Here is a 22902-nt window from a genome sequence, read left to right as displayed (position 1 = left end):
TGGCCAGCGGTTTGGTAATTCAGCTCCACAAATATAGCACACCGAGGGCAACTCCACACTCTAACAGAAGTGCCCAGAAATGCCCACTTTTGCACCTGGGAAGGGCAGGCAACTGGAGATGGACCAGGACCTGTCTACACATCCCCAGACCCCGTCGTGGACGGTGAAGGGCCTGTGGCGGCCATCCTGGGCTCCAGGTGCCTCTGAGCTCGTCCCACATCTGCCCACAGCTGGGCCAGCGGTGGACAAAGGCAGGTCCTCAGACAGGACACTCTGCCAACCGCAAAGAACGGTCAGCCCGTGCCTCTGGGGAGGGGGCTGGGGTAGGACCCTGCTGCGGACGCAGACCACCAGGCCGGAGTTCCACCACCACCTCAGGCGCCGGGCGGGGGCGGGGCAGAGGGGCCTGGGGAGGACCAGCCCCTGGCAGGATGTGGGCAGCGGAGGGGCGCCCTGGCTGCCGCCCTGCCTGAGCTGTGAGGGCGTTGGGGGTGCCCCCTGCGGAGGGTTGAGCTGACCCGGGAGGGGCGGCGCAGCAGGCGGGGCGGGGCCTCAGTGGCAGCCGCAGGCGCGGACCACCATGTTGCGGTGCTTGCGCAGGATGACGTTGTTGCTGCTGTCGTAGTAGAGCACGGAGGTGGCGCTCAGCTTGGTGGGCGCGCAGCACGCCTTGGGGACCGCGTCAGGCTTCATCAGGTGCACCTGGCGGGGAGGGGGCGGCAGGCAGACGCGTGAGAGCCGCGGGGACCCCGTCCCAGCCCCCAGCTCCTGCCGCCCGGGCTCCAGCCGCTCGCCCCTCCCCGGCTCCATCTCGCCCCGCAGCCCGGCAGGTGCTGGTGCGAACTCTGCCCCGGCCCCGCCCCCCTTGGCCACCCCGCCGCTGCCCTCAGGCCCAGCCTGGGCACCTGTGGCTCCTGTCACAGCCCCTCCCCTCAGACAGGACGACCCTGACCTTGCTGGTCCCCGGCACGTGTGCCAGGTCCTGCCTGCGCCCCTGCAGCGCCGCCCCTGGCGTCCCCTCTGCTCCCCTCCCCTCCCTGCGCTTCTGCAACGTCCCTGATCGTGTCTTGTCCGCATGAGCTGTTTCTGGTCCGTCTCCCCTTCCAGACTGGGAGCCGGTGAAGGTCCGTGTTACACCTGCTAGCGGCCAGACTTCTAGGCTCACCCTTGGGGTGTCCGACACTGTTGTTTCTGAAAGCACCTCCACCCCTCCTAACAATTTCTAGGCAGGGATTGTTCTGGGCAGATGACCACTGAGGGCACTGGGACCGAGTCACCTGCCCAGTTCCATGGCTGAGGCCGAGGCCGTGGCACGACTGGGACCTGGCACGGGGATCCTGCTACCCTCCTCCAAACAGCTCTGCCCCTAAAGACAGCCCGACTGAGTGAGCTCTTGCAGCCTCTACAAAAATATTTATCTGGAGACTCGGCAGGATGAGCTGCCGTTCACCGTGGACTCTTCGTCGGGGCCCCACGTGGAAGGGCCCTGAAGGCAGCTCCCCAGCCTGTCAGGGGCTGGAGGGAAAAGGGAACCTGCTTCCATCCACCGGGACCTCCCAGGCCTCACGGAGGCCGCTGAGCAGGATCTGGGCGAAGCCGTCTCATGGGGACCCCTGTCCGGCAGCCTGGCCCCCGGTCCCCAGAGCCCAGCCTTACCCCAGAAGCCCCAGCTCTGAGCAGCCTGCTGCCAGGACAGGCTCCATCACCCCTGACCTTCTTCAAGGAAGGCAGCTCCCCAGGGGTCCAGCAAATCCCATGTGACCATTGGGAAAGGAGGCATTATCCTGGGGTCCATGCTGCCTTCTTAACTCATTTGCTCTAGGGCATCACCTTGAGCAACCTGTAACTAGAGTGTCCAGGTCAATGTTCTAGAAAGAAGCCCAGCACAAAAAAACATTTAAAACACTTAGCAATAAGCAGCAGCAACAGTGTTCCTATTAGAAACTTTTTCAGCATTTAAAGTTTCCCCAGACATCGGGGCATCAAAAGCCTGTAGAGACACAAAGAGCCGAGAGGGACCCAGAAAAAAGAGCCAACGGGAAAGGAACGGGAGGGGAAACCAGAAGGGCACGGGGTACCTGGTGACTCCTGCACAGGAAGAGGGGGCAGAACCCACACGTGTGTCACCCCCCACCTCGACCCTGAGGGCATGTGTGACACACAGGAGGCCGAACGCGCCAGTGAACATTGTGCACGTGTGTGTTCCGAGGGCACAAGTAGCCGTGTGGGATGCCCGCCTATCATGCACGGGCTGTGCCCCTGACCACCAGCCGGCAGGCCTTTATAAGTCTGGTACCCACCGCATGGACGTGAAAGTCCCCCATGTGCACGTGTGTACGTGTGCACACCGATCAGCGAGAGTCTTGGGTGTGTTCAGGTACATGGGTTGGGGGTGGCCCACACGGGGACCAGTTGCTGCACGGCTGTGGGATTTCACTGCACATGCACGCAGAAAGGTTTCCATGTAGAGAAAGCTCCCTGACACAGCAGTGCTGCCATCACCTGCTGGCTGCACGCGCCCCTCTTCTCCGCAAACCCCTCCCCTGGGCGTCCAGGCAGAGGGACGCGGTACTGACCAGGGACTGCAGGATGGCGTGGTTGGTGGCGTTCATGCAGGAGTCCAGTGGGAAGGAGCACTCCCCTTCACAGTAATAGGCTGAGTAGCCTTGGGGGGCGATGACCCAGTCCTGGGGGCAGGTAATGGGAGAAGGTGAGTCCCACCCATGTGCCCCTCCCGAGCCCCCCAGTCCAGCACCTGTCACAGCACAACTCAGGGCTGCCCCTTACCCTCCCTCAGCCTCAGGGCCCATCACCCCACCCTCGGGCCCCTCCCAGGGCAGTTTCCCCCAGAGGCCTGACATCCACCCGAAGACCCTCAGCAGACAGGGCTGGGCACGATCTCCGTCCCCTTCATGCGCCATCAGCGCTCAGCTTCGTCCTCCCCAGCCCACCGCCAGTCACAGCAGAGGCCAGAGGCACTGCCCACCCTGGCGTCAGTTTTCCTGCTGCAGCTCTGACATTTTATGGCTAAGGATTCAGACAGTCTCCATTTTCATGGTTTTCACAAAAAAGCACTTTTCACTACAAAAGCAACACATTCTCCCTTTAGAGAACTTGGAAAAACACGGAGGAAAATAAACCAAGAAAATCCAAATCCCTCACGATTCTACCTCCTCTTGGACATACACTTGCCATCTTCAAGGTGGGGACTGTCATTTAGGAAAGAAGGAGAGTCAGGAATTACCAGCCAGCCAAGGTCCTGGAAGCTGACATAGAGCTCATGCCGACGGCACACCTGTCGGCCGTGGGAGCCGTGGACGTCGTCTGCGGGGGACAGAAGGGACAAGGTCTTTTCTGGGGGTCCTGCTCTGTGCACCTACCACGGGGAGCTCCCGGGGCGGGGGACGCCCTGATGGGCTCATTTGTTGAATAAATGAATGATGGGAAACTAACCCATTTGGTCTCATAAAGCCCATCTCTGCAGCTCTGCTGGCGCCGTGACCCAGGTCAAGAACCTTCGATGGCTCCAGATGATTCCCCGTGGTCACAGTCACCCCACGCTCAGCCCAGCCTCCCCTGACTTTCAGCCTGTGACTCCCGATGGTCCAATAAACAGCCCGGGGACCCTCTGCCGTCCAGCAGCCCCTCCTCCTTTCCTCCGGAGACACCCCTGACCTCATCCGCCTCTCCAGCCACGCCCATTCCACAGGACAAGTGGCTCCCACTGAGGCCAAGCAAAGCCTGGCTCCCCGTGAAGGAAAGGAGGGCGCCAGGGGGCTCTGGTCCCGAGGGGCTTGGTCTGGTGGGGACACCTTCACACGAACGCTTGGATCCTGCAGGGCGCCCGGGGCAGCACCGAGGGCCACCAGGGGCACCTGATTTTGACGGGGGGGTGGGGGTGGGGCCTGGTGAGCCAGGGCGGGCAGGAAGGGACTTCAGGGCGGCAGGGGCGGCGAGGGCAGATGCTCAGAGCCCTGGAGACCGTGCAGTGGCTGGTCCCCAGGGTGCAGGGGTAAAGTGGTGTCAGGAAAGGTGGCTGGGTGACTGACCATCAGCCTGACCCCACTGAGGCCGGGAGGGTTCTGTCCCCACCACCTGGTCCCCAACCTCACCGAAGATCCCCAGCAGTTTGTTTGGGGGCGGCAGCTCGTTGCTTCTTTTCGGCAGCCTCCTCTTCAGGGGCCTCACCGCCCGAGGGGCTCGGACGGGGCCGGGGCTCGCCCTGAAAAAGGTGACCACGAAAGGCTGTTTGGAGCGCGGTGCCTGTTGCCCCAGCAGACCGGCCAGGCCAGGATCCACGCTGCGCCCTGAGACGGAGAGAGCAGAGAGGGCGGTCACTCGAGGGTGGGGCCACCGCACGGGGACAGAGTAGGGAACTCTCTGTGGGCGGGCCAGGAGCACGGAGCCTGAGGCTGCAGGGGACCCACTGGGCCTCGGTTTCCTCCTCTGAAGACCCGAGTCCCAAGTCCAGCCCCAGCCCCCAGCGGGCAGGTCTGCAGGAGAGGGAGAGGGTCCTCGTGAGCACAGGCTCGGGATTAGTGATGGTCCAGGGCACTGCCAGTGGTGACAGTGCTTTACAGCTTTCAGTCAGTTCACGTGATGATCTCAACCAGTCTTCATGGTGATGCCAGACCCATCATTTCCCTGAGAAACATCAGAGCCCCTCGGTGACAGCTCAGAGCTCCACTACCGGACACTCTCAGAACCAGGGTTCCCACCCATCTCGGGGCTCCATGGCCCGAGTTCTACCTTCCACCCCATCCTTTCTGGGGATCAGTGTAGGATTTACAACACCCGGCTGGCGGGAGCGGCTGCCAGGACTCAGTGCTTGCTCTGCTGAGTACCGCCCAAGAGCAGGCCACTCACCGTCCCGATGCCCCCAAACGAGACCCCAGGCTCCGCAGACAGAGACATTTACCCCAAGTCCACGTTCAAACACCTGCATCTAATTCCAGAGCCCTTCTTATCCATTTAAGTTCTTAACCAGCGGGTTTGTGGTTTGAAAAGGAAGAAAGAGAGAAAAGGCTGTGGGCAGAGACATGACGGGGGCCTCAGCCTAGGAGTAGTGATGCTTGTAAAACTGGGATTTTACCCGCAGCTGCTTAAAGCCTGAGGACGCCGGAAAAACACACTGGTTATCCCTGGAAGTCACCTCCACCGATAAAACTATCCTCCTGTACCTCTTTGTAGTTCCAATGACCTCTTGTTTTTTAATTGTCAAAGTGATATATAACAACTGTAAAGAAACTTAGAAAAAATATCACCCATAAAACCCCTCCCCTGCTACAATGCATCATTTTCATTTTTCTGGGATATTTTCATATGTTAATTTAAATTGTGAGCGTAAGAAAGAAGTCTGTATTTTTCCCAATTTTTCCACATAAACATTTTCTCGCTTGTTAAGTCTCAACTATGAACATTTCAAATGTATAAAATTCCTTTGAGTGGATACATCTGAATACTTAGATATTAATTAATCTTTAGACATCTATTTCCTGGCTTTCATCATAAAGATGAGAATGTGATAGAACCTCTTTATTTCCTTTCCCTGTGGAATTTTCTCAGACTAAACAACAGGGGATGACTACAAGCTCACTGTTAATGTTTCTTATAATACTGGGCGGAATATCCCACTTCCATGTACATTACACCCCAATGTTGCAACAGTGATGCACAGGCATATACACACATGCACATATATGTATGTGTACACACACATGTGCATTTATATAGTGTACACATGTGCACATATATAAACATATGTGTTCTATTAGTGGGTCTCATGATCCTCCACTGCACATTACAGGTCAAGGACATCACCGGCCCTTAAACAGCTGTGCTTTAGCCCTGAGTCCATGCGCCAGAGTTGACTAAACAACTAATCGACCAGAGACTAACCTTTGACCCATGACATCACCTGCCACAAACATGCACTGGGCCCATCAGAGGTGCCACTCAGGGATGACCCTGCTGAGACAGGAGCTGACACTGGAAGGGGCCCAGGGAGAAACCGTTCGGGGAGTTTGGGTCATGGCAGGTTAGGGTCACGAGGAAGAACAGCAGGCCCGTGAGGACGCAGAGCCACAAGACACACAGCAGCCCCGCCACAGAGGGAAAGGCCCGTGAGCGCACCAGGAGGAGGCCGTGGAGCGACGGGGGCAGGGGGGCGGCTGTCGTCCACGCGGCACTGGAGCGGAGCCCCACACCTGGTGGGCGCGTGGGGCGGCCTTGGCCCGGCAGCCCTCCGGGCCTGTGTATACAGCCGCCGTGTCCTGTGAGTCCCTGGAGAGCCCTGTCCATGGAGAGGCCAGGGGGACCCTCGGTGCTCCCGAGGCCGTGTTCACTGTAGGCTTTTCTTTGTGCAACTGTCTGGTCAAGGATCGTGTTGGGGTCTCCTGGGCGCAGAGAGATTGGGTCACAGGGCAGGCCCCGGCTGTCCAGGTGCTGGCCCCCAGGCTGCCTGGCTCTGGCAGGACCCTTTCCAGAAAGCAGAGGCAGGAACTTCAGGAACCTCTGAGGCCCAGGGTCCCTGCCTCTAGACCTGACCTGTGAGCGTGCTGGCAGGCATGCTGTCCCCTCTGTGAGAGACGTGGGATGTGTGGCCACACCTCGAGGTGGGGGCCACACTGTGGCCTCCCCCCGCACGCAGGTCCAGGTGAAGATGCTGCTCCTCTGGGCCAGGAAGGCCCCCGACACCTCCAGCCTCCCCCCATTTCTGAGACCACCCCATCAGGGCCCGGATGTCTTGGCAGCTCCCCTGACCTATCCCATCCCTGGGGATTCATGCCCCCTGCCCCTGGGCCAGGCCAAGATTGCGCCCATCTCTCCCCAAGGCCTCTTTCTGCTCTGGTGCCACCTGCCCCTTGCCTGCAGCCCCTGCCCCACCTCAGCCTGCGGTCATGGATGTGACCCTAGTGCCACGTTGAAGGACAATCAGGACGCCTGGCTGAAACCCTTGGAGGGGATCCAGCTGTGACCAGGTGTGCTTTTGTCCCACAGGGTATTTATTTCCTCACCGCATGAGAAGTAGGAACTCAGTGCTTTTCCTTCTTTCTACTGTTTAACAGCCCTGTAACTCGTGTGCTTCTAGAACCTCTGCCTGTCCCAGGCTGCTGCTGTAGGACGTCTCCCACCATGCAGGGCAGATCAGGTCCTCCTTCCCAGAAGCCCCAGAAGGTGCTGCACAGTCCACTCAATGACGTCCATCCACTGCCCGCCTGGTCACGGTCCCCTGACACTCTGTGGCTGTCGCCTCAGGTACACTGTCTCTCCACTCCAGGATCCGGGCCTCCCGTCAGGGTGAGGCTTCAGGGAGACCTCTCTGAAAGGCCTTCCTTGACTAGCTGGAGCTTCTTGTTCTTACCTATGAGCTCCCATCCATTTTGTGCAGCCCTAGAGCCGCATTGAGAAAACGTGGGCTCCACGGCAGGCCTGGGTTCGAACCTTACACACGCACACACGCACGCACACACGCACGCACACACGCACGCACACACGCACGCAAACGGAAACTCATTTTTTTCTGTTTAGTTTGTGAGACTGTGGATTCAGGATGAAGTACCTCACTGCCCCTCATGAGTTTCAAGGGAGTATGAACAAGAGGCTGGTTTAGGCTCCGTAACAGAGAAGAAGGGTCTAAGTGTCTGATCTGGACGACACAGGAACGCTATGATTTGAGATGAGAAAACCCATCTAAGTCCATTGGTCAGGTTTGTAGAACTCCTCCCATCCTAAGTCGCAGCCTTTGGCCACACACAGGCGAGCTGTTTATTCACAGAGGAGACTTCCCGGCGAAATGTCTGCACCAACGGTCTCTCCCCCTTCAGTTGCCCCTATTACCAGTTTACTGGCTGCCTAAACCGTCTTGCTTCCCTTCTAGAGACATCTATTTAGCTATGAGGAGGAGATATGTGGGGGGCAGGGGAGGTGAGGCTACAAGGAGACAAAACTTAGCGACAAAATGAAAGGCCCCAGAAGGAAAGTCAGAAGGGCCAAAGGAAAAACATCTTTCATTCAGACAGCATTTCTCCCAGTTACAAATTCACATTAAGTGTGTATGTTTTTATGGTTCTAATAAAACAGTGCCTTACATAGACTCTGGGTGGAGTTGTTCTGTAATAGGGGTGGGGCAGGTGCAACCTAAGCAGTCCTGCTCAGCCATTGGTCAGTGCCACAGTGAGCCCTTCCCCCAAGCAAGCAACTGTCAACAAGTGACCACTAGTGGTCCCGCTAAGCCATTGGTTGGCACTGCAGTAGTCCCCTCCCTCTTCTCCTCTTCTGTATAAAAGGAGCCCAAATTTGGACTGGGACAAGATGGTGTTTTTGAGACACTAGTCTGCCATCTTCTCAGTCTGCTAGCTTTCCAATTAAAGTTGTTCTTCCTTGTCCCAACAACTTGTCTCCTGATTTATTGGCCTGTTGTCTGCTGAGCAGAGTGAGCTTGGGCTCGGCAACAAATTTTGGTGAGCTGGCCAGGAGCCTTGGTGCTTGTGGCTGGCTGGCCTCAGTTGGGGAATTTTCAGGTAAGGCCCTAGCAGCCACTGGGACCATTTGTCCTAAGGATCTTTCCTTCAAAATTCCCTGAAGTGGCACTGGCTGCCCCAGCGCTGGGCAGCTGAAGTGGGGAATCAACATTTGGGAGCCAATGGGCCTCACATAGTAGGGTAAGTAGCTCCAGTATATACAACTGGGAACATTTTCCCCTCTGTTTGGGCTTTTTTCCTTTAAGGGAAAAGCCAATTTGTTCATTTGATTGGGGTACCCTGCTGGAGAGGGGAATTGTTGTTGGACTCTACCTGCTTTGTGAACCAGTTTGTTGGCTTTTGTTTTGCATTCATTCTTTTTTTTTTTTAAACAGACATTTCTTTCTTTTTTATTTATTTATTTATTTATTTTTGTGTGTTGGGTCTTCGTTTCTGTGCGAGGGCTTTCTCTAGTTGCGGCGAGCGGGGGCCACTCTTCATCGCGGTGCGCGGGCCTCTCACTATCGCGGCCTCTCTTGTTGCGGAGCACAGGCTCCAGACGCGCAGGCTCAGTAGTTGTGGCTCACGGGCCTAGTTGCTCCGTGGCATGTGGGATCTTCCCAGACCAGGGCTCGAACCCGTGTCCCCTGCATTGGCAGGCAGATTCTCAACCACTGCGCCACCAGGGAAGCCCCTTGCATTCATTCTTGATGGAATCTCTTTGTGCTTTTGGTGTTAGAATTTGCTTGTGCTTTTTGTGTTTTGTTGTTCTTGAACTTTTTAAAAATTTTATTTATCTAATTTATTTATCTTTTTGGCTGTGTTGGGTCTTCGTTGCTGCATGCGGGCTTTCTCTAGTTGCAGTGAACAGGCTGCTCATTGTGGTGGCTTCTCTTGTTGTGGAGCATGGGCTCTAGGTGCGTGGGCTTCAGTAGTTGTGGCATGTGGGCTCTAGAGCACAGGCTCAGTAGTTGTGGTCCACGGGCTTAGTTGCTCCACGGCATGTGGGATCTTCCCGGACTAGGGCTCAAACCCGTGTCCCCTGCCTTGGCAGGCGGATTCTTAACCACTGTGCCACCAGGGAAGCCCATTTAACTTATAAATATGGGGAATACTCCATCTGTCCCTAAGGAAAGCCCTTTGGGGCGTATCTTAAACAAATGGGCAAAATATAGCTGTGGGTCTATGACTAAAGAAGAGATAATATTTTACTGTAATAGTGTGTGGCCCAATATATGTTAGGATCAGGCGAGCAATGGCCATTGATCGCTCACTTAATTATTAGACGATCTTGCAGTTAGAATTGTTTTGTGAAAGAGCAGGTAAAAATGATGAGATTCTGTATGTAGAAGCATTTATGCTATTGGATCAGGAGGAAAAGAAGTCAGACTGCTGCCGCCTTATGGTACAGCAGTTGAAAGAGAAAACCAAGGGAAAACCTGTTCTACAAGAGGAAGGGGAGAAAGTGAGAGTGGGGACATGTTATCTTGAAACTTACACCCCCCTCTGGCCAGCCCGGCTCCCCCACTGGCCGAGCAGACTGCACCAGCAGTTGTTCTGGCCACCCCCCGCCCACATGCCACCAACATATTCACCGCCTGCTGTTTCCTTTACTTATGAGGATCAATTAGAAGTTCCTATGCTAACCTCCGGGGCACAGGGGCCAGGTTTGGTGTCACCATCTAAGACCTGACAGGGCACCCAGTTTGGACTAGGAGCCACTTCTGGAGCAGGGCAGTTTCCCTTGCACCAATATCCTATAGGAGGCCTTAATGCAGATGGCCAACCAGCTGGGTTTCTATGGATGCACAAGCCATTCTCAACATCAGATTTGTTTAATTGGAAAAACTATAACCCTACTTACCGAGAGGACCCCCTCCGCATGACTGAAATTTTCACTTCTGTCTTTGCCACTTACCATTCCTCTTGGGCATTCACACTCTTATGAATATGATACTTACTGGGGATGAAAGAAGGATGGTCATTGACAAGGCTAGAGAGGAAGCACACCAGCTTCATCCAGCAGATCCAGATGGAACTCCAGAAGCAAATCTGATAGTTCCTACTGCTGAGCCTGACTGGGAGCCTAATAATGGAGGTATGCTGCTCCTAAAGCATTATAGGAAGTGTATCTTAGTGGGTCTTCCAAAGGGAGCACCTAGGCAAAAGAGCTTAAACAAAATTCAGGAGGTACACCAAAAACCCACTGAGGATCCATCAGAGTCTCTAGAATTTATCAATCTTATAGGTGCTACACTGATGTAGATCCTGAGACTCCCGAAAATATGAGAATACTAAATATGACCTGTATTGGGCAAAGTACCCAGATATAAGAAGAAAATTACAAAAGTTACATGGTGCAGTTGGAATGAACCCTTCTCAATTGGTAGATGTTGCTTTTAAAGTGTTCAACAACAGGGAACGACAGAAGCGAGAGGATGCAAGACGGAATGCCACTTTTCTGGCAGCAGCATTGGATTCCTGGAAGACAAGTAACTGGAAGAGAGGTAAGCCACCATTGAGGAGGGAACAATGTGCTTACTGTAAGGAGGAAGGGCATTGGAAAAAAGATTGCCCTAGACTAAAGAATAAGAAAGAAAACAGTAAGAGAAAGACTGGAGCCTCTCATATGGTAGAAAGAGAGGAACACTCTGATGATGAATGAATAAGCCTGGGGGCTCCCTTGAACTTATGTATGCTGGTGTGTCCAATCCCTCTTTTGGGCTGAGGTCTCCCTTGTAAATTAAATGCTCAAGTAACTTTTTGCCAAGACAGCTTGACATCAGGGTCCCACCAGCGCACACGGTAAGCCTACAGATGGCATTCATGGATGCCCCAGAAAAGGAGACAGAGCTCTTCCCCTGCACCCACCAGAGGTCTATGAAAAGGTAAGGCTGGAAGTGTGGGCTGACGGCACACCAGGGAAGGCCAAAAATACATGGCCAATACAAATTCCATTTAAAAGGAACACTGGGACATCTAATCTAAAACAATACCCTCTGAGGCAAGAGGCCCAAAAGGGAATTCAGCCAGTTCTCCAAAAGTTTGAAAACAGGACTGGTTAAATCTTGTAGGTCTCATTTAACACCACTATCCTCCCAGTCAAAAAGCCAAACTCAACAGAGTATCACTTTGTCCAAGACTTGAGGGCTATTAATGAAATAGTCCAAGATTTGAACCCTGTGGTATCTAATCCATACACTCTGCTTACAACTATTCTTGGAGAATACAGCTGGTTCTCAGGTTTGGACTTGAAAGATGCTTTTTTTCTGCATTCTTATTGCAGAAGAATCACAGCAGCTGTTTGCTTTTGAATGGCAGGATCCAGAAACACAGGTAGTCCAACAGTATTGTTGGACAGTCCTGCCTCAAGGATTTAAGAATTCCCCTACCTTGTTTGCGGAAATGTTGGCTAGGGATCTTAGAAACTTAATATTGGATGAAGGACTCTTACTCCAATATGTGGATGATTTGCTTATAGCAATCCTTGCATATGATGTATCTACAAAATACCATAAGAACCCTGAATTATTTGGCCAATTGTGTATATAAGGTCTCCCAGAAAAAAGCCCAAGTATGTAAGAAACAAGTCACATATCTGCGTTTTGTCATTTCTCAAGGACAGCGGGGTCTTTTGCCTGATAGAAAATGGGCAATTGCAGGCTTGGGAACACCCAAGACTCACAGACAAATGAGGGGGTCTCTGGGAATGGCAGGATTTTGTCGGATTTGGATCCCGAACTATGGATAGGCTCATAGTAAAGCTCCTCTATGAGGCTTTAAAGGGACATGATTTTAAGCCCCTTACTTGGACTACAGAGTGCAAAAATATATAATGGGGCCTAACCTACAAAAGACCAACCAGCAAGTCACTCAAAATTGCATGATTTGTGCTAAAAATAACCCAAAGACTGCTGTCAGGCCTCCCCAGATGGGAACTCAACACAGAGGAACCTGCCCCATTGAGGACTGGCAAATAGACTTGACTCAAATGCCTCAAGCCACAGAAAATTTCAGACACCTGCTAGTATTTGTGGACACTTTTTCAGGATGGGTGGAGGCATATCCCACCAGGACAGAAAAAGCCTCTGAAGTGGTTAAAGTCCACCTTAAGGAAATTATCCCCCGATTTGGACTGCCTAACTCCCTTCAAAGTGATAATGGGCCTGCTTTTGTCTCTACCATAACCTAACAAGTATCTAAAGCACTGCGAATTAATTGGAAGCTACATTCATCCGGAGACCACAATCAACAGGAAAAACTGAGAAAATGAATTATATATTAAAAAGGAGCATTGCTGGGCTTTCCTGGTGGCGCAGTGGTTGAGAGTCTGCCTGCTAATGCAGGGGACACGGGTTCGAGCCCTGGTCTGGGAACATCCCACATGCCGCGGAGCGGCTAGGCCTGTGAGCCACAATTACTGAGCCTGTGCGTCTGGAGCCTGTGCTCCACAACAAGAGAGGCTGCGACAGTGAGAGGCCCGCGCACCGCGATGAGAAGTGGCCCCCACTTGCCGCAACTGGAGAAAGCCCTCGCACAGAAACGAAGACCCAACACAGCCAAAAATAAATAAATAAATTAATTAATTAAAAAAAGAAAAAAAGGAGCATTGCTAAAATATGTCAAGAGACTAATTTACCTTGGGATAAGGCCTTGTCAGTTGCCCTGCCAAGGATCAGAGTGGATCCCAGAAGCAGCTCAAATTAAGCCCCACTGAGATATTGTATGGTAGGCCATTCCAGGTGTCTGCCGGGGAGGGAGAATCTATAAATGCTCTGAAAGATCTAGCAGTTGCCAATTATGTTAAAACTCCGGGCACTATACTAACCTCTGTGCATGAGTTTGCTTCCAGTAGGTCTGCCTATCCAGCTGAGGTAGCCTTACATCCTTTCCTGCCTGGAGTCCTCCTTAAAATCTAGAGAGAACAAGGGCCTGAGCACCATCTGACTACAAGGTGGACAGGACCACATGTGGTATTACTTACCACGCACTCATCTGTCGAGTTAGCTGGAGTAAAGCCATGGATTCATCACACTTGGGTTAAAGTAGCCCCACTGTCATCAGAAAATTACCCAACTCCTGAGAGACCTAGAGAGCAATGGGTTTGTGAACCCTTAGAAGACTTAAGGTTGCTCTTCAAAAAGGATAAGTAGGGGCTTCCCTGGTGGCGCAGTGGTTGAGAATCTGCCTGCCAATGCAGGGGACACGGGTTCGAGCCCTGGTCTGGGAAGATCCCACATGCCGCGGAGCGGCTGGGCCTGTGAGCCACAATTGCTGAGCCTGCGCGTCTGGAGCCTGTGCTCCTCAACAAGAGAGGCCGCGATAATGAGGGGCCCGCGCACCGCGATGAAGAGTGGCCCCCACTTGCCACAGCTAGAGAAAGCCCTCGCACAGAAACGAAGACCCAACACAGCCATAAATAAATAAATAAATAAACCCAAAAGTTTAAAAAAAAAAAAAAAAAAAGACTCTCTAGAGGTTGTTGATGGAGAGCAATTAAAAAAACAAACAAACAAAAAGGATAAGTATTGAGATTAAAATTTCATTGTAGAAGAGATTTCATCAGGTTCAAATAGTTGTAGATAAAGAAAGAGAACTGTATTGCTTACTAAAAATTTTAATGAATATTCCTGACCCAAAACTGATCAATTCCATTTCACAATTACCCCCTCATCACCCCTGTTCAGTGGGAAGTAGCCAGAAAGATCATTGCTCCTTCTTCCCACAAGATTGTATAAAAGCAGTCTGAATTGGGACTAGGACAAGATGGGTTTTTTGAGATGCTAGTCTGCCATCTTCTCCGTCTGCTAGCTTTCCAATTAAAGTCGTTCTTCCTTGTCTCAACAACTCATCTCCCGACTTACTGGCCTGTCATGCAGTGAGCAGAGTGAGCTTGGGCTCGGTAACAGTTCCTCCCACATCACTTTTCCCTACATTTTATGATTCACTCACGAGAGTAGGCACTTCAGTGAAACCTTTCCCATGGGATCATCTCAAGCTGCATAGAATTTAATGTAAATATCACAGACAGAGAGGAGGGTGATTGGAGCAGAGCTTTCTCAGAACTCACAGGACATATAAGGTCAATGCCTCTGTTTCCCTTTTGTTTTTAATTAAAGGCATGCTCCTCTTGAGAGAACAAAGCCTATCCAGTGGCAGCCAGTCTGGGACAGCAGGAGAAAGCCAGCCAGATGCTGGTGAAATGTAGAAATGTGATTGCGGCTTTCTCGGGATGCAATCCAGGAGGTTAAAGGGAGAAGCACATGCTCTGGGACCAAGGTTCACTTTCCGGCTAGGTTTCGACCTGCTGCATGGGTCTGAGATTTGGGGAGACGCCGAAGTTTCTCCCTGTGCTCTTTTCGATGTCCTCCGCCGTCAGGCCGCCCCAGAGCTCGATCAGGGTCAGTCCTCTCACGTCAAACACGGCCTTCTCGGTGATGATTTCACCTTCTCGGTCAAAGCGGTCCACACACCAATTCCCAGTCAACGGTCTGGTGCATTACTCCAAGATTTTGGGTTCATTGGCCTTGGTGCAGTGCTCCATGCTGACCACCACTCTGGTCTTGGTACTGGACACCAGATCCATCGCACCCCCCACTCCTTTCACCTTCCTGCCGGGTATCATCCAGTGAGCCAGGTCACTGTGTTTGGAAACCTGCATGGCTCCCAGCAAGGTTAGGTCAATGTGTCTGCCTCGAATCATGGCAAATGATTCATCGCTGGAGAAAAAACAGCCCCCAGGAAGAAGGGTGACTGTTTGCTTGCCCACATTGTTGAGATCTGCATCCACCTCCTCTTTCAGCGGAAACAGACCCAAGCCCAAGATTCCATTTTCACTGTGAAGATGAACGGTTATACTGGGGCTGATGTAGTTGGTGGCCAGAAGAGGGATTCCTATGCCCAAATTGGCATACAGGCCGTCCTCAAATTCAAGAGCTGCCCCCTTGATGATCCGTGTCCTTATACTATCTGCAGACTTGCATATTTCATCATCCTCTTTCCAGATCATTATGTGCTCATTTCTTTTCTCATATTTTTCTCCCTGTATTCCTCGATCTATGTAAATGTTAGGAACATGGATGTCCTCTGGGGCAAAGGACCCCAGGTCCACAATTTCTTCACTCTCCACCACTGAGGTTCTCGCAGCTTTGCACATGGGCACGTTGAGGTTCCTGGCGCTGGCCCTGAAGATGGCGTTTCCTGACCGGTCGGCCTTCCACCCTTTCACCAAAGCAAAATCGGCCGTGATGGCGTGCTCCAGAAGGTAGTGCTGTCCGTGGAACTCCCTCACCTCCCTGGGCTGACTCAGGATGGCGATGTGGCCGTCCTTTAAGTACTTGCTGGGTGTGCCTCCCTCCTGGGCCAGGGTCCCGTAGGCCGTGGGGGTGTGGAAGGCGGGCACGCCGGCGCCCCCTGCGCAGATGCGCTCGGCCAGGGTGCCCTGGGGCGTGATCTCCAGCTCCAGCTCGCCCGCCAGGTACTGGTGCTCGCAGAGCGAGTTCTCCCCCAGGTAAGAGCAGACGATGCGGGTGATCTGCTTGGTCCCCAGGAAAAGGCCGAGCCCGAAGTTCCCCTCCCCCACGTTGCTGCTGACCACGGTCAAGTCCTTCACGCGGGTCTTGAGCAGCGCCCCTATCAGGTTCTCCGGGATCGCGCAGAGGCAGAAGCCCCGGACCATGATCCTCGCGCCGTCCGGGATGTCTCTCACGGCCTCCACGGGGTCCGCGTAGGACTTGGCACGCGCGCGGGCGCTGCTGGCGAAGCCGCACACACCGCCCGTCGCCAGCGCGGGCACCGAGCGGCCGGCGGGGACCCGGCGCCCGAGCGCAGACTCCAGGAGCCGCAGGGCTGCCATCGTCCGCTCCGCTCCGGCTGGGGCTCCGGCTCCGGGCCCAGCGGGGACAGGCGGCGGCCGTGCGCGCCCCGCCCGCGCGTCACAGGGCAGGGGGCCCCCGGCGGTGACGCGCCACCCGGCTGGCTCCCCGCCGCCCATCTCCGTCTCCGCGCTCCGAGGGCTCGAGGCGCCGAGCTTCCCGGGCCGCGAAGGCGGGAGGCGGGACCGGTCCGGACAGTCAGGCGGGGCTGGAGGGACCCGGGGACTGGCGCACGGAGGCCCCGAGGCGACGTCCCTCCGGGGAAGCCTGGGAGCCGTCTCCTTCCTCTCCATCGTCACCCTTCCTCCCAGGCGCGCTACTCCCGTCCCCCCGTCCCCAGATCCACCTCCACGTCAGCGGTTCCCACACGCGTGTCCCCAGCACGTACTGTCCTGAAACCACATTTCCATGGATGTCTACCACGACCTCAACAACAGCCCTGCCGAAGGACATCTCTTTACTTCCCACCTCAAACCTGCTCCTCGTCTATTTTTCCCCAACTCGGGCAAAAACCAAACCAAACCTATTAAAAAGACCCGCTGGCTCAGCCCCCATCACCCGCGTTCCCTGCACGCACCCTCCTCCATTTCCGCTGCTGGACAAGCGCTCCACCCCCCATCCCAGCTCCCACCTCGACCCGGCGAGGCTCCCGGGGGCCTCTCTGACTTCACTCTTGTCCCCCGCAGTCTACTCTCCCCACTGAAGTCAGGGGATCTTTATTTTGTACATAAGATAAACAAACTTTTTATTTTACCGCAGTTGAGATTTATAGAAAATACGCTAAGATAGTACAGAGAGTTCTCATATACCCAGACCCAGTTTCCCCTGGCAAGTGTAACATCTAAATGATTATGGTACGTTTGTCACAACTAATGAACCAATACTGGTATCTTATTATTTACTAAACGTCACGATCTACCCAGATTTCATTAGTTTTCTCCAGCGTCTTTTTTCCAGGATCCCACCCAGGGTCCCACATTGGCATATAATCATCACAACTCCTTAGGCACCTCTGGGCTGTTACAGTTTCTCAGACCTCCCGTGTTTTTTGATGACCTTGACAGTTTTGAGAAGTACTTGTCAGGTATTCTGTAGAATGTCCTTCAGTTTCAGGTTGTCTGATGTTTTTCTCATGGTGAGACTGGGGTTCTGGGTTTTGGGGACGAAGACCATGGAGGTGAAGTGCTGTTCCCATCCCGTCAGATCAAGGGTGTCTGGGAGCTACATGACGTGCTCATGGGACCTGAGCACCAGCTGAGGGGTGCCGCTCAGGTTGCCCCTGCAAAGGTACTGCCCCAGCCCATGGCATACTTTGGGAAGCAAATCTCTAAGCGTAGCCCACACTGAAGGAGGGGGAGTGTCTCAGAGGGTTGTTTGATAAAAAGCTGAATCAGATCCTGTCCTCCTCCACTGCTGTTAAATAAAATTACATTTATTTCATAGTTAATATTTTGCCCACTTCTCTCAACCTCCTCACAGTCGCTGCCTAGTCCCCTGTGCTCCAGCCATGGTGGCCCCTTGCTGCACCTCAGACACACCAACCCTGCGCCCACCAGGAGGCTCTCCCCCAAACACCTGCTAAAGGAATGAAGGTGTGAATCCTCATTCTACAGATGGGGAAACCGAGGCTTAGAAAGGTAAGTAACCTGCCAAGGTCACCGAGTTAGAAGGCTGCAGAGCCGCGATTCACACCCAGGCCTCTGCCTCAGAGCCTGAGGGTGTGAGCGCTTCCCCTCGCCCAGCCCAGGACGGAAACTCCTGGTGCAGGAGGCAGCTCCGTAGAGTAGAAAGAATCTCCCATTTCTTGGGGAGGGAAAACATGGACTCACTCTGAGCAACACAACTGTTGGTCCTGCAGAAGGAGAGGAGGGACTCTCGGCTGGTAGGGGGTCGCCTGCTGTCCCGCACTGAGGGAACCTCACTCTCTACCCACTGAGCCCCGTGGAGGGGTGGAGGTATCCCCCAGCGGCACAGGTGGAAAAGGCCAGGCCTCCAGGGCCACGTGAGGGGCTCCAGCTGTGCCTGCCGCCAGCAGCTTCCTCGGAGGAGCCCCCAGGGGAAGGTTCGCTGCTGACCTGAGTCTTACCATCATCTGTTTCCACATAGAGGCGGAGTCCCAGGTCCTTGTTACGGTTTAAGAGCCATCGGTCACTGGCTGCTGTCATGTCCAACACCAGCCAGCCCTCGTCCCCAGATCGGAGCGTCTGAAGATCCAAAAAGAACAAGTCAGACTCCCTGTGGACACGAAAGAACAATTAACCAAGGGCCGGCACAGCTGCCTTTGTTTCCAGTGCCCTCCTGGGGGACCATTAGTGGGGCATCTACCCCGCCCGGCTCTGACCTGAGTGCCTTACATGCCTTTTCTCACTGCGTCTACCGTACAAAGGTGTTACTGTGCCCGTGTACAGGTGCGGAAACTGAGGCTCAGGAGCTCAGTGACCTGTCCATGGTCCCACAGCTAGGAGAGTAGGATGGGGACTTGAATCCAGGACTGATGCTGGGCCTCTCCCCACGGTGACACGAGGCCTCCGGCCAACCATCTTTCTTCTCTGAGGGTGGGCTGCCCAGGAAGGTCCCCTTCTGTCCTCTGGGAAATGTCCCCCCCGGCACCCAGGGCTGGGCCGGACACTCCGACAGAGGCTTGAGCGGGCCTGTGGGGCGCAGGGCAGGCACCTGTTGGACTGCTCCAGGACCACCTCAAACATGCTGACGTGGAGGGTCCGGTTGAGTGGGTGGGTACTGGGCAGCTTGTAAATCCGGAACTCCGCGGCCGTGACGGCCTCCCCCGCCGGGATCTGGGTCAGGTCAAAGCGGAACTCCTTCCACTGGGGCTCCTGGTGGCCCAGGGTGCGGTCCCGCTCCACTGCAAGACAAAGTGGGACTGGCGGTCACTTGTGGTTCCAGCTCGGGTTCCGGGGTGGGCAGGGCCGGGTGGGATCTTGGGGCCTGGGCAGTCTGGGTGGGACCGCTCCCTCCTCGAGAACAGGCTTGTCCCAGCTCTGCCTCCTGGGTGCCGAGAGGGCTCCGGGAGCTGTGTCGTGAGGCGCCTGGCACGGCACCTGGCACACGGCGGTGCCACAAGGGCAGTGTCCATGTCTGGTCCGCAAGCCCCAAACCCAGCCTGCCCCGCTCAGCACCCTGCTGGCTCTGGGACCCACAGATGGGGCACAGGACAGGTCCCTCCTCTGGGGAGATGGACATCAGACCCAAGGCAGAAAAGGGCCACGGTGGCAGCAGGGACATAGCTGGGTGCACTTGAGCAGGACGGGGCTCCCGGAGTCAGCCAGTATGTGGATGGGAGTTGAGGGGAGAGTGGGCTTGTAGCTGAATTTGGAGCTGGGCCTTGAGGGGTGAGAGTGAATTTGCCACGATGTCAAGGGAGAAGGACAGTGCAGAGGCAGGGTCCAGCCTGAGCAAAGGCCTAAAGCCGAGGAACGACAGCACCCACAGGGAATACGACAGCCATAAAACCCAGCAAAGGGTGAAAGGATGGCAGGACCCTTTTTGTAACAAGGGGAAGCAGGAAGGGGGGCCGGAGAGAGACATGGAAAGAACCAGGAAGAGGCGAGGTAGGATGACAGCTCCTGGAGATGCTGGGTCAAGTGCTGGGGAAGCTGCAGGGTCCCATGGCATGATCTGAGCAGGCTTCCCGGAGGAGGTGACACCTGAACTGGCCTTGAAGGATGGGACTGAGTCTTGGTAGGTGGATAAGGTGGGGGAGAAGACATTCTAGGCAGAGGTCCTGCACAGGTGTGGGGTGCTGGGGCCGCCCCACCATCCAGCAATGTGCGGCTCAGGGCATAAGTCTGGCTGTGGCCTGACTGCGGAGAGCTGGAATTCTGGCCTCGGAGTGTGGGCTGTGCTCTGGCCAGTGGTGGGGTCCAGGGTTTTGGGCAGCAAGGGAGTGTGGTTTAAGGGTAGAGTGGAAGCTATGTGTGGAGGCGAGGGTAAAGCCAAGGCTGGAGGGGACCCGAGGCAGGCTGGTGGCAAAGCTGCTCTAACATTCTGGGCAAGAGACCGCAGGAGCAGAATAAACCCCATATTTCCCCAGCTGCCCGGAAATGCCCAGGACAGTATATTTAGGACGTCTCACTTTTGCCTCCTGTCACTTTCAAACACCAGAAATCTGTATTTCCGCAAAGCAGGGGCGGGAGCCTCCCAGAGCCTTCCCCCAAAACCAACACTGAGATTTTAATTACATGTCTGTGAGTCTTTTTAAAAATTCTCTGACTACTGGACTCAGAGACCACAAGTCACCAGGCTGGTGGTGGAGGCGGATGGGGGAGCACTTCCTGTCCTCGTGGTGAGGACCTGGTCCGGTGATGGATGGGCAAACAGCTGTGCTGGGCGGGGCCAGTGGACACATGTTTGGGCAGGAGATGGGCTTTTCATCACCAGGCCGGGGAGGAGGGAAAATAGAACCTCCATCATCTGACAGGGTGCTGGACCTGCAGCAAATGCCCACCCACAAGCCACGCTGTTTCAGGGGCAGCGTGACATAGGACGGATCTGGGTCCTCCCACGGAGGCAGGATGTGGAGGGCAGGGTTCTGGACCTTTGCCCAGTGATGCTCGCCATGAATATCACCACAAGAGTCCCATCCTCCCTACACACTCACACACAGAGCTTCAGGGACAATTTCCATGGATTCGGTAAGTGCAGAGACCACCTCGGTTACGTGACTGCGTAAGCATCCCTGATCTGCAGGATGAAATAGGTCCAGGCTGTTAGCTGTCACAGGAGGTGGCCCTGATGGTGAGTAGGGATCGTTTAGTCATGCTCTGCCCCCAACCCCTCTCAAAGCATCCTTAAATGTATCTGCCCCCAAGGCACAGGGGGGTGCTGACAGGTGGGTCACTGAGAACCTCTGTCTGCAGGCCTGACACTGACTCATGTTGGATCCAGGACTGAGGGAACAACCACAAACCTGCCAGCTCCTGCGGGCACCAAGCTCTGTGGCCTCCATCCCTTGCTGACCTGGGGGCCCGCTTGTGCTGGGTCAAGAGAGCCCTCTTCTCCTGGACTGACCTCAGCTCCAAGCTTCTGTCCTGTGGGTTTGTGAAATCGATACCTGCCCCCACCAACCCCCCACCCCTGCCCAATAGTTCCAGCACAGGAAACTGCCTGCCCCAGTGTTCCAGGCAAGCATGAGAGGTGGGACATTTTTAGGAAAATGATTTCATCGGAAATTGATAAAACTTCTGGGATGCGTCATTAAACTGGACATTACTGTAACTGGCCAAAGGAGAGCACCCCCTTTCTTTGCTGGAACCACATGAATGTACAGCTTTCAGTAGTTGCTTCTGTGGATTAGGGGAAGATGTTTCTCAAAAGCTGGTGTTAAGAAACAGCATTTGTTGGGACCTGGATGTCCCCTATGGTAGTTCCTGGGCTGGCTTCCCCTGCTTTAGCCACTAAAACAGCATTAAGAAGTGTAGATGCTCTGACCTGCAGCTGGGGCTTCTGGTCCCAGCCCTGACCCTGTCAGCAATCAGGTACTTTCCCTGGGTGGCCTCAGTCTGCTCATCTGGGAAGTGGGGATCCTAGGATCCTTTCCACATAAGGCTGTGAAAGGGCTTTAAAAAGGACAGGGAGGGAGGAACCAAGATAGTGGAGTAGAAGGACATGCTCTCACTCCCTTTTGCGAGAACACCAGAATCACAACTAGTTGCTGGACAATCATCAACAGGAAGACACTGGAACTCACCAAAAAAGATACCCCACATCCAAAGACAAAGGAGAAGCCACAGTGAGATGGTAGGAGGGGCGTAATCAGAGTAAAATCAAATCCCATAACTGTTGGGTGGGTGACTCACAGACTGGCGAACACTTATACCACAGAAGTCCACCCAGTGGAGTGAAGGTTCTGAGCCCCACGTCAGGCTTCCCAACCTGGGGGTCCGGCAAGGGGAGGAGGAATTCCTAGAGAATCAGACTTTGAAGCCTAGTGGGATTTGATTGCATGACTTCAACAGGACTGGGGGAAACAGAGACTTCACTCTTGGAGGGCACACACAGAGTAGTGTGCACATCGGGACCCATGGGAAGGAGCAGTGACCCCAGGGGAGACTGAACCAGACCTACCTGCTAGTGTTGGAGGGTCTCCTGCAGAGGCAGGGGGTGGCTGTGGCTCACCGTGGGGACAAGGACACTGGCAGCAGAAGTTCTGGGAAGTACTCCTTGGCGTGAGCCCTCCCAGACTCTGTCATTAGCCCCACCAAAGAGCCCAGGTAGGCTCCAGTGTTGGGTTGCCTCAGGCAAAACAACCAACAGGGAGGGAACCCAGCCCCACCCATCAACAGTCAAGTGGATTAAAGTTTTACTGAGCTCTGACCACCACAGCAATAGTCACCTCTACCCACCACCAGAGCCTCCCATCAAGCCTCTTAGATAGCCTCAACCACCAGAGGGCAGACAGCAGAAGCAAGAGAAACTATAATCCTGCAGCCTGTGGAACAAAAACCACATTCACAGAAAGATAGACAAGATGAAAAGGCAGAGGGCTATATACCAGATGAAGGAACAAGATAAAACCCCAGAAAAACAACTAAATGAAATGGAGATAG

The 22902-nt window shown here is 54.4% G+C and overlaps 2 protein-coding genes across 2 annotated transcripts in view; both read right to left on the bottom strand.

Annotated features, from left to right (window-relative positions):
* Positions 1-393: 393 nt before the first annotated feature.
* Positions 394-22902, bottom strand: part of LOC132349088 (bone morphogenetic protein 8B) — a 43788-nt gene continuing 21279 nt past the window's right edge. The window contains exons 2-7 of the mRNA XM_059897223.1: positions 19010-19199; positions 18423-18571; positions 4113-4307; positions 3245-3324; positions 2577-2687; positions 394-702 (exon numbers count right to left, since the gene is read on the bottom strand). Coding sequence (XP_059753206.1) covers positions 553-702; positions 2577-2687; positions 3245-3324; positions 4113-4307; positions 18423-18571; positions 19010-19199 — 875 coding nt within the window. The 3' untranslated portion in view covers positions 394-552. The remainder of the gene's footprint in view (positions 703-2576; positions 2688-3244; positions 3325-4112; positions 4308-18422; positions 18572-19009; positions 19200-22902) is intronic.
* Positions 14755-16317, bottom strand: LOC132349079 (succinyl-CoA:3-ketoacid coenzyme A transferase 2, mitochondrial-like). The gene is given in 1 exon segment (XM_059897214.1): positions 14755-16317. A coding segment is annotated over 1 exon segment (1563 nt).

Source organism: Balaenoptera ricei, chromosome 1 (assembly GCF_028023285.1).
Source record: "Balaenoptera ricei isolate mBalRic1 chromosome 1, mBalRic1.hap2, whole genome shotgun sequence".
NCBI classification, from domain to species: domain Eukaryota; kingdom Metazoa; phylum Chordata; class Mammalia; order Artiodactyla; family Balaenopteridae; genus Balaenoptera; species Balaenoptera ricei.
This window is presented reverse-complemented; position numbering and strand designations above follow the sequence as displayed.